We start from the raw sequence: 14587 nt of genomic DNA on the forward strand, positions 1-14587 counted from the left end.
TAAGCCCAGGAAGGAGCTGGCTACCGGATGAGTTTTAGCTCCCAAGAGGAGCTAAAACGGGCATGTTGAGAATAACATGGTATGGCCGTAGCAATTACTCTTCCCTTTCCCCAAAAACCAAAGACCCCAGCCAATCCCTAGCAAGAGAAACTTTGGGAATTAATAGTACTCTTAGTCACACATGCAAATCACACAATTCTATCCTGAGTTGACATTTTTAAATTTATTGTAGCATTACTATCAAGAATACATGTTTATGGTAGTATCACTATCAAGAATACATATAAATACATGGCTAAAGCCAAGGGCAGGACATAAGGAATATTCCAGGGTTAGTCAAAAGCTAGTCTCCCAAGAGGCCCAGAAGTCTAGATAGTAATGGGGTAAAGGACATGAGATTCTTGGTAGACTGTCACCTCTTATGATCCTTGGCAAGAAGGGCAGAAATAGGGAATATCTGGTGAACTGAATGCAAACTGAGAACTAATCAGTATCATGCAGGCTGGAAGCAGTACTTCTACTAGTGATTTGTTATAAGACCTACAGACTAGAGAACTCTGTGTGGCTGGTATGGACAAAGGAGCCAGATATGAGAAAACAACTCTCTAAAATGTTCCTTAAAGCAGTAAGCACGACTACTTTGTTCAATGAGATCAGATAGGGGAACTTCTGCCTTCCAACCCACCTCCCCAGCATGACCACCATTCCAGGCTCCCTGACAGTTCATTTCCCTCCTCTCAGTTTCAGCTCAGGGTTCAGGGAGTTCTCCGAGAGCAGAGCTCTGCATCCTGACCCATTTCCTCACTGCCTTCTTCAAGCTCAGACGCTGACAGGAAAAGGCTGCCTATGCCTGATGGGCTGTTCCTTAGTACATGGCCCAATGCCTTCTCATAACATTTGGCTGCTTGTAGCAGATCTCCATTCAGCTTGTGGATTAATCCTTGGAGATACCAAGAATTTGGTGCATTTCGTGGAAGCTGATTTTCACCTATGTTCTGTAGTTGGTATTTCATCTTTTCCTTCTCAGTTGATACTGTGGTTATGGGCAAACCCTCTGAATAATGTTGGACAGCAGTGTCTTCCGACTTCTCACAGTATTCCCGAAAGATGGAAGAGCGCTGATAGAGTTGTTGCCTCTCAGTGCTAGGGAGCTCCTTACTATCTATTACTATCTGACGATTTTCTTCTGTTTCCAAGAGCCCAATGAGATCAGGATGTACACTCAGAGGATCTAGGCCCTTTTCAATAGCTTTAGTCAAATAACCCACAGCACATTTTCTTAGTCCTTCAATTTTTTCTCTATGCCCACTTGTTTCCAATTCTCCTGTATTCTGAATCTGTTTGACTTTTGCCTTATAGCAATACGCGATCTGGTAATGAAGGTAGCCATTGTTTGGTAAGGATTCCAGTGCCTTTAAAAACAGTTCAATAGCTTTGTCTAAATCACCTTTTCTTTTGTAAAATTTGGCTGCACTGCAAAGGACATCTGTTTGGCAAGGTGCTTTCTCCAGGGCCTCTGCAACCAACTGCTCCCCTTCAGCCTTTTCATTCATCTTCTGCAATTTCAGGGCCAAGAGAACTTTGATATACTCATTGTTAGGACTCAACTCAATAGCCTGTTTCAGAACCTTGACTGAGAACTGGTTCTGTGGTTTTTTATCCAGACAGTACATCGCGATCGCCAGTCCAGAGGAGAATTCTGGGTCATCAGGTTTCTCTTCCAGAGCCTTCTCAAAACACACCTTCGCCCTTTCATTTTGCCTTTCTCCACACTTTAACCGTGTCCACCCTTCTTCACAGTCTAGCTCAGGACACTCAATACTGTAAGGATTTGAAAACTTCTCACATACTTGTTTCACCTTGTCTGCATAAGTCTGAGCTTCTGAGAGTCTGCCCAGGTGGTAGTAGATCCAGGCATAGTTTCCCCAGGTGACCAGGCTCCTGATTTCTGCTGGGCCACTGTGCTCTCGCTGGATCAACTCTTCAGCTTGCCCTAAGCATTCCAGGGCTGCCTCATTTTGGCCTCTAAGGTGTTTTACGTAGGCCAACAAGTTGTACATTGTAGCTTTGAACTCAGTATTTAAAAATTCAATCTGGTTACACACTCTATCTTCTAGATCATGTGAGATACTTTCTCCCTTAAATAAGTTCCATGTGAAATGGCACTTCAGCTTTGGAAGGATTTTGTCCAGAGAACTCTTGCTGACTTTGCTGTGGAGAAAATGGACATGGTCACTGATGTGCGCCTGCTACGGATGGCACCCTGTGATGCAATTACAGGTTAATCTTGTGTGGGTGCTGGATATCTAGTTAACATTAGTTCTGGGCATATCTGTGGGTGTTCCCAGAAGAGATTAGCATTTGAATCAGTAACCCAAATAAAGCAGATTGCCCTCCCCCATGTGGATGGGTATCACCCGGTCTGTAAATGGCCTAAGTAGAATGAAAAGATGGAGGAAGGGTGAATTTCTTCTCTCTGCCTGGCTGCCTGGGCTGGGACATTGGTCTTCTCCTCCCGAGTTCAGATGGGGACTTACAGCATCAGCACTCCTGGCTCTCGGGCCTTTGGACTTAGACTGCAGCTAATACCATTGGCTTTCCTGGGACTACAATTTGCAGACAGCAGATCATAGGGTGTCTCAGCCTCTGTAATCATGCGAGCCAATTCCACATAATAAATTTCTCTCATTCTGAATATATATGTGCATATTTTCTTTAAATACATATGTGTGTACATATATATATATATACACATATATATATATATTTAACCAACATCAGGTGAGAATCTTTATTTTAACAAATACAGGCAGTATAAAAAATTTGACCCAGAAGGTACAGTAAAAAGCAGATAAAAATCAATGTTTACACATTACTGTAAAAACAGTACACAGGAGGTTAAAATTCTCAATGAGGAAAACCAAAATATGCCCAGTTGTATAAAGGATGGTCAGCGTGCTCTCGCTGGATCTTTGTTTCCTGCAAGAAACAAAGATAAAGCTAATGATCCAGTTTTGTTCCACACTGAAAAGTGTACAAAGTAACAAAAAAACAGTCGAGCTTGAACGTTGTGAGCCCACCACTTGTACCTGCTCTTAAACTGCGAGCAGTTGGTATCTGCAATGCAAGGCAGAGCCAAGGAGCAGACAGCCAAGAATTCTTCAGCAGGGAGTTCATCCCACAGTGACCTTCGACGAAAAGCTGAAGAAATCTGAGCTCTGTGAGTAGCTGACTGAATTTCCTCCACTGTAGTGCCCCAAATAGTTTCCTTTTTGGCCAGCAAAAACCCCAAAGAGCCTGCAACAACGGCCTTCGGCAAAGGCCTGTTGCCTCACCCCAGGCTTCATGGGTTGGGCCTGACACTAATTAGCAGTGTGTGCGTGTGTATGTATATATATATCCTACTGGTATCTCTGGAGAATTCTAATACACCTACCTAATTGTTCCCAGGCAGAAGAGGAGGCACTTTCCTCTTGGTTCCTAGATTCACCTTTCTAGAGCTATGGTCTGTGCAGGAGCCTGTGGAGCACACCTTCCCCTATGTGAGCAGGTGTGCAAGAGGTGAGGCAAACAGGTGAGAGGAAAACATTGTGGTGACAGAAACGGGACCTCTCTTGTCCTGCTCAGCTACAAAGTCAGGGCCCAGTCCTTGCACATTTTGGGTAAGGTTAGCTTAGCTATCCAGTGGCCCTTTACCAGATTACTGTCTTCATGGCACTTTGTTAATTTTGCAGGTTGCTGGAAAAATAAAGATGATCCTGACCCACTCTACCCCCAGGAGCTCACAGTTCTGGTTAGAAGGAGCCATGCAAAGAAACAAAAGCCCAAGGATGTGATTTATCCTTATATGCTGTGTGATTTATCCTTTTCCCCTTCATCTTCTCTACCACCTCCCTCCCATCACACACAGACTATGGAAATTTGGTTTCAGTCTGATTGAGGCAGTCTCCCTGACATGGGCCAGATCCCCAGAGAAAATAAGCTGGAGAAACAAGCAAACAAAATAGACAAATTTGCGTTTTGTAGTTAGAAGTTGCCTTGTTTAGATAAATAAGTTACCTAAGTTCTCAAAGTGTGTTCTCACACCTGTATTTGCCTGGGGCTTGGGGTATGATTTTCTGAGTTCGTGCTCCTCCTTTTTTGCCAGTAGATGCTTGGCACCATGAGATTGGAAAAGATGTTCAGAGATCATTTAAACTCAGTATTGTCCATGTTTTTGGATTTCACAGACTAGCACAATTTCAGAAAAAAAAGTTATGAACTAAATAGAGCTGCCTACTTATTTGGCAATACAAGTTACAGAGAGAAAGTTCATCCTAAAGACACCAACTATCTCCTGTCACCTGCACATTTCATAAAAAAAAAAGAGATAAAGGAAGCATTTTTATTATCATCAAAGAAGTGAGAAGAATGTAATCTCAGTAAAAAGGGGAAGTTCTTTAAATTGTCAAAATACGTTTTGCTCTATGAGGATCACTGACTATTTGCAGTTGACTAAAGACCAGCCCTGACCCACACACCATTGCCACAAACGCTGTGATCCACTTTCCATCTCTCTCCAGCAATGCTCATCTATGTCATTGCTGACCCAGTGTGACTGCACATGAAATGCTCTATAGGGAGAGATGTAGAGGCAAAGGACTCAAGACAAGGGAAGGGGGGAAGCTGTGGGCTTCACATATAAAGTCTAAAAATCAAATGAATAATCATATCTGACTTGATTTTTTATAGTTCATGATTCGTGATCAAAACAGAAACAGTTTCTGTGATATGAGTGCCCTTGCACTGTTCACCATGTAAGACTTGTTCATTATGCTTCAGAAGATTGGAGACTGTTGAGAGTTGGGGTTGATTAATGATTGTGTATTGAGTTTCCTATACAGAATTTTATTGTTGTTAACAACCATTTGATCAATAAATATGAGATGCCCTCTCAGCACCACTCTTGCGCTGTCACTCCTTGAGTCCCCTTGGCTGGTCCTTTCAGGTCTTCAATAACTCATCGCATCTCCTCCCTTATCTGTGGGTCAGAAGCAGGGAGGGACCAACAGGAAGCTGCTGTCTATGTAGATACCCTTTTTATATGTCTGCCTCTTTTCTTGGCAGTCTTTTTTGTTGTTTTGGTCCCTGGCTAGATCACCACAATACACACAATGTTTCTCCTCTCCATTCTAGGGTTTTCCAATTTGGCTTTACCTCACAATTCTGGCTTCCCTATATGAAGGAACTCAGGTTAGCAATTATTAGACAATAAATAGTTATAAAGATAACCATGGAACATATCTCTCTTTATAACTGCATATAACTAAAGCATAATAAAAGCATTTCAGTGTTTCAGCTTTAGTTAACTTTGTTGATTGTCAACTAGGAAGTTTAGAGAAGTTTAGAGAGAGGGAGGGAAGTGTGGGTTTCAGATCAATAGAATGTGTCTACAGTTTTCTAGCTGTATAGGGACCTGGAAATAATAGCTGAATTTCTCAGTGAGCCTATAGAAAGATAGGTGACTTTGGATCTTTTTGCTTAAAAAAAACACAGAAACCACCTGGACAGTTTGATGGCTCTGTCTCTTCCCCCCAACCCTGTGGCAGTGGTGCAGGCTTGGACATACCAGTAAGCCCGAGGGAGCTTGCCAAACTAAATATTTAAGCACTTACTGATAAAGATTCTCTCTCCAAGATGAAACATATTCCAACGCTGTCATAGATAGGCCTCAGGAGATGTCACTTGCTCAAGGAAGGAAGGGCAAGCAGAAAAGCTCACTTACATTCTGGAGCCTACGAGAGAGCCCCAAGGATGGAACTCTTGGGGACATTCCATCCATACCACCCCTTTACCTATGCTAGAGCTGGCCATGCTAAGAAATCTATGGTAAGGCTGAACAGTTTATTCATGAATCTAGCCAACTTTGGATTTGGCTTCATGATTATAAAACCTGCTGAAAATTAGAATTCAGTGATTTTTCTTAAGCTTTCCTCCATAGATTTCCAGTTTGATTAGGTATTTGATACTTGATCTCTCCTGGAAGTAAGATTCGGAACAAAGTATACTAGACTGGGAGTCCAGAGATCTGGATAAGAAGAAACAGAAAGCCCAGAGCCAGGTTTGCCTTTAAATACTATTGCCTTGGCAGGTAAATTGCTTACATATCTAGTCTAATGATTAAAAGATATAAGTTAAAAGAAAAAACAATAACTATAAAAATTAATGTAAATCCAAGGTAAAAAAAATACATAAATTGTGACATCTAAAACAAAATGTGGGTAGAGGAGAGAGTAAAAAGGTATAATGGTAGAATTTTAGTATGTATTTGAACCTAAGTTATCAGCTTAAAATAGACTTTTACAAATATGTTTTATATAAGTGTCATGGTAATCACAGAGCAAAAACCAGTAATAGATACGCAAAAGAGAAAGAGAAAGGAATCTAAGCATATCACTGCAGAATATCATCAAATCCCAAGGAAGAGGGTAAGAAAAGAAGAAAGGAACAAAGGAAGTATAAGACAACTAGGAAATAATTAACAAAGTGGTAATAGTAAGTCTATAACTACCAATAATTACTTTAAACATCTATGGACTAAATTCTCCAATCAAGACACAGCATGGCTTAATGGATAAAAAATAGGGCCAAACTACATGCTGCCTTCAGCTTTAAGGACACACACAGACTGAAAGTGAGGGGTTGGAAAAAAGTATTCCAAGCAAATAAAAAGAAGCAGGAGTAGCTGTACTTATATTTGACAAAATAGACTAAACCAGACTGTAATAAGAGGCAAAGAAAGTCTTTATATATTGGTAAAGGGGGATCAATCCAACAAGATGATATAATATTTGTAAATATTTATGCACCCTACATACGAGCACCTAAATATATAAAGCATATATTAATAGATCTGAAGGGAGAAAGAGAGCAATTAATAGTAGGGGACTTCAATACTTCAATGGTGGATAGATTATCCAGACAGGAAATCAATGAAGAAACACTGGACTTAAACAACACAGTAGGCCAAATGAATTGAGGCGTTTACAGAGCATGCCATCCAACAGCAGCAGGATACACATTCTTCTAAAGCACACGTGGAACATTCTCCAGGACAGATCATATGTTAGACCACAAACTAAGTCTTAATAAAATTTAAGAAGCTTGAAATCATATCGAGTATCTTTTCTGATCAGTATTTAGCCATAAAAGACAAGGATATGTTGTCATTGTCAGCATGGCTGGACCTTCAGGACATTATGCTAGGTGAAATAAGCTAGGCAAAGACAAATACTGCATAATACCACTTACAAGTAGAATCTAAGAAGAAAATTAAAGGCAAACTCTTGGAAACAGAGTAGAGAGGTGGTTGACAGGGCAAGGTAGGGAGGAAGTAGGGAGGCTGGTGAAAGGGCACAGACTTCCAGCTCTAGGACGAGTAAGTCCTGAGGATTTAATGAAAACACACTGACTGTTGATAACACTATGCTGTATGATTGAAATTTGCTAAATTTTAAATTTGCAAAATTTCTCATTAAAAGAAATACTATGTGAGGTGGTAGATTATTAATTAACCAGATGAGGGGAATCCTTTTACAATGGATGTGTCATCAAATCACTACAGTGTATGCTAAAAATCTTACAATGTTATATGTCAATTGTACCTCAATACAGTTGAAATACAAAAAACAATTATCTTAGTAATTCTTTTTACTGTTTCTACTATATAGGTTATGTACCTGAAATACTTTGCTTTTTTGCCCCTTCAGATTTTACTACATATTTATGGTATGTTAATTGACATATTTATGATAATGTTAACATATTTAACTGAGTAAATTGAAACAAAATGTTTGAAGATAATTTTAACTTAATAAAATGTAAAAATATTATTGCCTTGTTAAAAAACAATACTCCATTTGCCAAGGTTTCCTCACTTACTGATTTATCTCATGTGTTTTGAAAGTTGCTCTAAATGCTCCTTATATATATATGTTTAATATTTAATAAATTACTGAATAGTAATGCAATTCAGATGTTTAAAGGGAAGACAAGCAAGCAGGGAGGAGATGGCTGCGTCACTTCTAACTGAGAATGCCTACTGTCGGGGGAAGCATGGGCCCTGAGTGCTCTTCTGCCGGGAGATTCTGTGTCTAGTAGCCAACACTGGGGCTGTGGGAGCCCCTTTGTCTCAGGAAGAGATTTCTCATGGCTTCAAGCTGCAGGTTCCACTGACCAAGGCCGATAAAACCAGCACTGCTAGCCCTTAAGAAATACCCAGAATCGACCCATGTACAGTCTGTCTTCCTTCTCTGGCTCACCTGCCTGGATGATAAGAGCCTATTGGTGCTGCCCACAGACACCAGAGTAGATGCCTCATGTCCTTCCAGGGCCTCATCAAAGCCATTGCTAGAATAGAATCTTGAAATTTTCAGTAAGAGGACTATTTAAATGGTAAAAGTAGGAGTTGTCAGGGAGCTTGTACCACTGGTGCTCTGGTCATGCTGAGCTTGAACTACATGAAGGGACAGGCCAACCTCATGCCCTGTAAGTTGGTCAGAAAGGGCACAACCCCAAACTTCAAAAATTTCAAAAACTGAGCCAACAAACTCTACAGAGTAGAGCTTCTCACACTTTAATGCACATGGACCCAGACCCTGGAGGATCTTGTTAAAGCAAAGATCCAGATTCAGTAGGTCTGGGATGCTGCCTTTATAAACATCCCAGGAGATGTTGGACTCAGACCACGTGGTGAGTAGCAAGGCTCCAAGAAGGCTTAACTTTTTGGTAGTGATTTCCAATTGCCAGTTTCTCATATGCAAAACATCCCTTAAATAGGCAAGCCTTGCTGTATTCCAGCATCCTCCCCACCCTCCCTCTCCCCATGCCCTTTGGCTTTTCTCCACTCACATTGACACACATACAATGCAAGGAACATTTAGTGTGTATATAAAGTACCTGTGGTCACCTTTACATATGTATTTTTCTTTTATAGGCCTTATTTCTGACCTACTCAGTCTGGATTGCAGAATGCAGGGCCTTTTCATTCAGGCTGGTTATGATATGGAGAATCTGCAGCACAGTTTGAGGCTCTGCAACACTTTCTCCCTGTTCATAGTTCACAGAAGAGGTCTAGCAGATCAGTAAGAGCCTCAGGTAGATACATTCCTTAGTTCTGAAGAGCACATTTCAAGGTAAAAGCAACCTCATTATGAGTTAGAGTTTTGGAGTGCTGAATTAGTCATGAGCACGTTTGCTGAGAAATAAGCATGCTTTTAAAATAACAACAGCCACATAAAACTCACAGACCTCTGATTTAGTCTTTACAAGTACAAGAAACTCAAAAGGGACCAGTACCTCCAGTAACTATCCTCCAGGCCCCATTGACCAGATTTTGTGTGAAAGGATCTGAGCATGCTCTTTCCACAAGCTCATGTCGCTTCCTAGCTGCCAGTTCCTGCTCTGCTGGGAGCCCTTCCTTCAGAGTCCTTGGGCTGCCTGACCATAAATCAGAAAGAGCCACAGGGAAAAAAAAAATGCATGAATTGGTAAGATTGATTTGTGATTGAATTAGATCAATGTGTCTTTAATTCATAAGCAAACACAGAGTCAGCCTAATTCCAGAAGTCACCTGCAAGAACAGGATCTGAAAGAAATTCTCAACTCCCTATAAGAAAAGCAGGGTATATTTACCTCATGATGGCTGTTTCCCTGCAGTCCTGAAAGCCGGTGTCCGGGCTGACTTTGTTCTCTGTTGTGGATCAGGAGCAAATGTGGAAGAGGCTTCCCTCCAGGATACTAGCCCTTAGTTGAGGTCTTTTCTGAAACAGAACAGGAAAATGAAACCGATCCAGTGCTATCAAGATGCCAGTTGAGAAACTGAAACTATGTGAGCTCTGAGCTCACTCACTCTTCCTGGGAATGTTCTACACAAATCCCAACACTGTGAGTGAAAGTTTGCATAAAGGTGTGGCAGACACCTTACACACTATGGGCGCTGCTCCCAGAGGCTCTGATGCAGTCTAGGGGCGGGCCCGGGCTCCAGAATCTGCCTTTTTACAAGCGCCCTGGAAATGCTGTTGCAGGAGGGCCTGTCCCACATATTGAGAAGCACTGTTCTGGGGGGATTTTGAAAAGCAGTTTCCCATTTACTTTTCCTCACTCCCTGAGTAATCACTGGGATCCTCCCTCCCCAGGCAAGCAATCCCTCAATCCCTCCCCATAGGTGTTTGAGGGGAAAGGCTTCTTTTTCTCTCAGCTCTATCTTTTCTGAGGCTGTATTTGATGGAATAACTTGAGCAGGTTTATATGGATTTCTTTTTAATTAAGGTCTCATTGATACACAATCTTCTGAAGGTTTCACATGAGCAACATTGTAGTTTCAACATTCACCTATATTATCAAGTCCCCCCACAAACACCCCATTGCAGTCACTGTCCATCAGCATAGTAAGATGCTATAGTCACTACTTGTCTTCTCTGTGCTACACTGTCTTCCCCATGACCCTCCTACATTATGTGTACCAATCATAATGACCCTTACTCCCCTTCTCCCTCCCCTCATCCCGCTCCCCCCCAGCACCTCCCCTTTGGTAACCACTAGTCCCTTCTTGGAGTCTGTGAGTCTGCTGCTGTTTTGTTCCTTCAGTTTTGCTTTGTTGTTATACTCCATAAATGAGGGAAATCATTTGGTATTTGTCTTTCTCCACCTGATTGATTTCACTAAGCATAATACCCTCCAGCTCCATCCATGTTATTGCAAATGGTAGGATCTGTTTTCTTTTTATGGCTGAATAATATTCCATTGTGTATATGTACCACATCTTCTTTATCCATTCACCTACTCATGGATACTTAGGTTGCTTCTATATCTTGGCTATTAATACAGATTTTTTAAAATCAAGTTTACCAAGATTATACCTCATAGAATAAAATGCACCCTTTTTAAGTGTATAGTTTGAATGAATGTAACCCATGTAACCACCACCAGGATCTCTTTATTTGACTGTTTGTATTACACCCAGGGATTCCCTGGTGCACCTTTGTTTACACCAAGCTCTGCCCCACCCTGTGCATCCCCAGACTACCTGTGACCTGCTTTCCATCACTAGAGATTTGATTAGTATTCAAAAGTAGATTAGATCATTGTGTTTTGAAGAGAAATTACTTTTTGCTGCTCCCCAGCTCTCATCAGAGCAATAAAGAAAACTCTTAAGATCTGGGTTTTGTTTTTCTATAAGAAATAGAAAAAAAAATCAGTAAGAATTGTTTCTTCCACTTCCCATTTTGAAGTGATCAAATGTTTCAGGGCAAAACTCCCCTTAACATGATTTGGGTTTGTACTACCAATTCTTTCTTTAATAATATCTGCTGAAAAGAAATGCTTCCTTTTAAAATGACAAGAAAAAAGCCTCTCAGCCCTTTCAAAGGAAACAACAGGACACTCATCAAGGGTAATTCTAACTCTAAATCAGCAAACTCTGTGCTTGAGTGGATCTAACCACTCCCGCCAAGCCTCCTCTCATCCTCACTTCTGGCTCCCAGCCCCACTCAGTGAGCAGCTCCAAAAATTGACGTAGTCTGTGTACACCAGAAAAAGCCACAGGAATTAAAATAGCCCATCCCGACAAAGGCGCATTTAATCCATAAGCAACAGGACTGAGGAACTTGCTGGCACCGGAAAAGGTCAGTTTACGATTTGCATTCAAGATCAAGGGTGCTTACACATTCTTACCTCGCTGATCTCAGGACCGCAATCTGCTTCTCTTCTGTTCTGAGAAAATGGAGTCCAAGCTGATTCATTCTCCGGATATCCTCCTGGTCAGCCTCCAGTAAATTCTGAAGGAGCTTTGCAAAAGGCAAGGGGGTGGTGGGGCAAGGAAGGCATCAGCTGATGCTCTCTCCCGTTTCTGACTGCTCGCCTTTGTGAAAGGGAAGAGGAACTGGAAAGTGAAACTAATTTCAGATCGGGAAGAGGCAGAGAAAACTTAAGGTTGAGTTCTGCAATGACTCAGTCGAACAGTGTTGTTAAAAATGACTGAAGCAGTTTGAGAGAATGTGAAAGCTCTCCCAGGAGTCTGACCGTAAATTAGGGTGAGTCCCCAGAAACTGCATTTTTAATAAAGTCTGATGCAGGGGTTTCTGGGACCCCATGATGTGAAAGAAATATCTTGTAAAAAGTAGTTTCTCCCCGTAAATTTACCTGTGGGAGACAATTTGTAGTCAGAGACCTGGATTTAATTCTGTGTGTTCATTTGACTAGCTGTGGGATTATCAGTGAGTCAAACTGCTCAGCCTGAATTTCCTTTTTGCTCCACACTAAATTTGGCAAGCCAAGCCCCAGGGTGAACCCTGAGCAGTTCAGACCTCTGAGGTCTAAGGTAATCATTGACTCTTCCCAGCTGTAAAATGGGAAAAAGTAACATATATAATATTGTTTAATGGCTGGCTGATAAATTTATATATTTATGCTTTGAGCTCTGAAGAAGGAGTGATATTATTGTGACTTTTTCTCATTTTTATAGAACTTCCTAGCCATGATGTAAATATCCATAAAAACCTAGGGAGTAAAGTTCTCACAGCTGATTTAATGGTGAAGGAATTGTCAGATAGGAGAAAGGCTCCCTCCGTTCTGAAACTGCAGAAAGCAGAGACTCTCATATAAAAAAAAAGCTGGCATGGTTTTTCCAACAACAGGAGTGATCATAAGATACTTCCAGATCAGAGATTACTGTTATTTCCAAGTCTGTACTTCTGATTGTCTTACTTAACAATTTGTTATCTAGGTAGTAATAAAGTGACATACCTTTATAAAGGTATAAATACTTGTGATACTACGGAAGGTATAAATCCCACTCACAGGCCCAGGTAAGAGAGGCCTGTGCTTTAGGGGGGCCCACGTATCATAGACACAAAATGTTAATTTTTGAAGGAACACACGGCATCTCTGTTACTCAGAATCCAGTGCTTAGTGCTGGCCTAGGGAGACTGGAAACCCTAAACATCCAGCCCAAGGAAAATGTGTCTCTGTCTTTTGCCTTCTTTGCTCAAAGCAAAAGGAAATTGCATTGTGAAGGCTTCTGTGTTGTGAGGTGCTGATTTTCGAGGCCATCACTGCTTTGGAGGGCAGAGAGGATCTGAGCAGCAGAAGTGGTTGGATCAGAGAAAAGGCCAATGTACTGATCTGGTCAAAGCCTTCCTCTCCCTGAACGCAGGAGAGTTACGTAATGAAGAGCTATTATCTATTACAGTAGCATTAAGCTGCCCATTTTTTTGCTTCTCTTGCTCAAATTCCTGCCTCAAGAAGTACTAGTGAATTAGTACAGTATTTGCAACAGTGGCATATGATGACATTAAATAACATCTTGCATATCAAGAAATTCATAGTACTCTTAAACTTGTACACATGTAGATTTAGACTTACACATTAAGTCAATTTTTCTTCTGTATTTGGACTCTTCCTTTGGGCCAATTTGCTCATGAATTTTCCTGGGTACGGGTATTTAGAAATACAATCACATGGGACCAGATTTTCATACCTATAGTGTGCTCAGAAAACAGAATACAGAATTTCTCCACACAGCTATTGCATGCAAAAGCAATGACAGTATTTAAAATGCTAGTAATAAAAAGGGTACAATACAATGAAAACAAACTTAGAGGTTAAAAATAGAAGTGACAAAAGAAAAACTTTTGAAACACGAGTTCTCATTCTTTCTTTAAGAGTATATTGAAATATAATTCACATACCATACAATTCACCCACTTAAAGTGTACAATTCAATAGCTGTCAGCATTTTACAGAGCTGTAAAGCCATCACCAATGGTTCTGTATTTTTTTTTAAAGCATTCTCATTACTCAAAATGAAATCCCCACACCTCTTTGCTGTCCCCTCCCAGTCCTCCCATCCACACCAGCCCTCCCATCCACACCAGCCCTAGGTCACCACTAATCCACTTTCCATATATATATATATATATATATATATATATATATATATATATTTGCTTACTCTGGACACTGTATAAATAGAATCATACAATATGTGAGCTTTTGTGACTGGCTTCTTTCATTTAGCATAATGTTTTTAAGGTTGTATCTTGTCAGCAAGTACCTCATTTATTTGTATTGCCAAATAATATTCCACTGTATGGATATACCTTATTTAATATATCAATTTATCAGTTGATGGCTCTACTTTTGGGCTATTATGAATAAAGCTACTACAAACATTCATGTACATGCTTATATGAATATATATTTTCATTTCTCTTGGGTATATACCTCGGAATGGAATTGCTGGGTTGTGTGGTAACTATGTTTAACCTTTTGAGGAACTGCCAAACTGTTTTCTATAGCTGCTGTACCTCCTTATATTATTTAGTCCATTTCCCTCCTTGCAACCTCCTAAGAAGGTGTAGATTATTAGCAATGTTGCAGCTGCATTGTAAATCGTAAGAAAATTACGCATTAGTCAAACCAAGTCACTCCCTTCCCCAGAATAGATGATAGGAGAAGTGGTGGAGGAAGGAAGGAAACAGGAGCATATGGTCTGCAGTAGGGACCCACATTTCCCAGATTGGCATCCAGGGTTGACGCTGCATATGGT

The 14587-nt window shown here is 40.8% G+C and overlaps 1 protein-coding gene across 2 annotated transcripts; it reads right to left on the bottom strand.

Moving 5' to 3' along the window:
• Positions 1 to 203: 203 nt before the first annotated feature.
• On the bottom strand, positions 204 to 12023 carry IFIT3 (interferon induced protein with tetratricopeptide repeats 3). Of its 2 annotated transcripts, XM_073240720.1 has the most exons (4): positions 11713 to 11985; positions 9673 to 9800; positions 9337 to 9477; positions 204 to 2211 (listed from the first exon to the last, which is right to left on the bottom strand). In XM_073240720.1, the coding sequence occupies exons 3-4, from the start codon at positions 9393 to 9395 to the stop codon at positions 756 to 758; spliced, it is 1515 nt and encodes a 504-aa protein (XP_073096821.1). In that variant the 5' UTR covers positions 9396 to 9477; positions 9673 to 9800; positions 11713 to 11985; the 3' UTR covers positions 204 to 755. The 2 variants fall into 2 exon arrangements, 1 of the variants encoding a protein (XP_073096821.1); XR_012133139.1 differs by lacking the exons at positions 204 to 2211; positions 9337 to 9477 and adding an exon at positions 2218 to 2979 and having other exon boundaries at positions 11713 to 12023.
• Positions 12024 to 14587: the final 2564 nt, after the last annotated feature.

Source organism: Manis javanica, chromosome 7, assembly GCF_040802235.1.
Source record: "Manis javanica isolate MJ-LG chromosome 7, MJ_LKY, whole genome shotgun sequence".
NCBI classification, from domain to species: domain Eukaryota; kingdom Metazoa; phylum Chordata; class Mammalia; order Pholidota; family Manidae; genus Manis; species Manis javanica.

Bases quoted from the DNA above. Each gene is read 5' to 3' on its own strand.
- IFIT3 (XM_073240720.1), bottom strand. From the start codon at position 9,395: ATGCTCAGATCCTTTCACACAAAATCTGGTCAATGGGGCCTGGAGGAT. The intron at 2,212-9,336 runs GTACTGGTCCCT...TTTTCTCCACAG, and splicing joins CTGGAGGATAGTTACTGGAG to CAAAGTCAGCAAGAGTTCTC.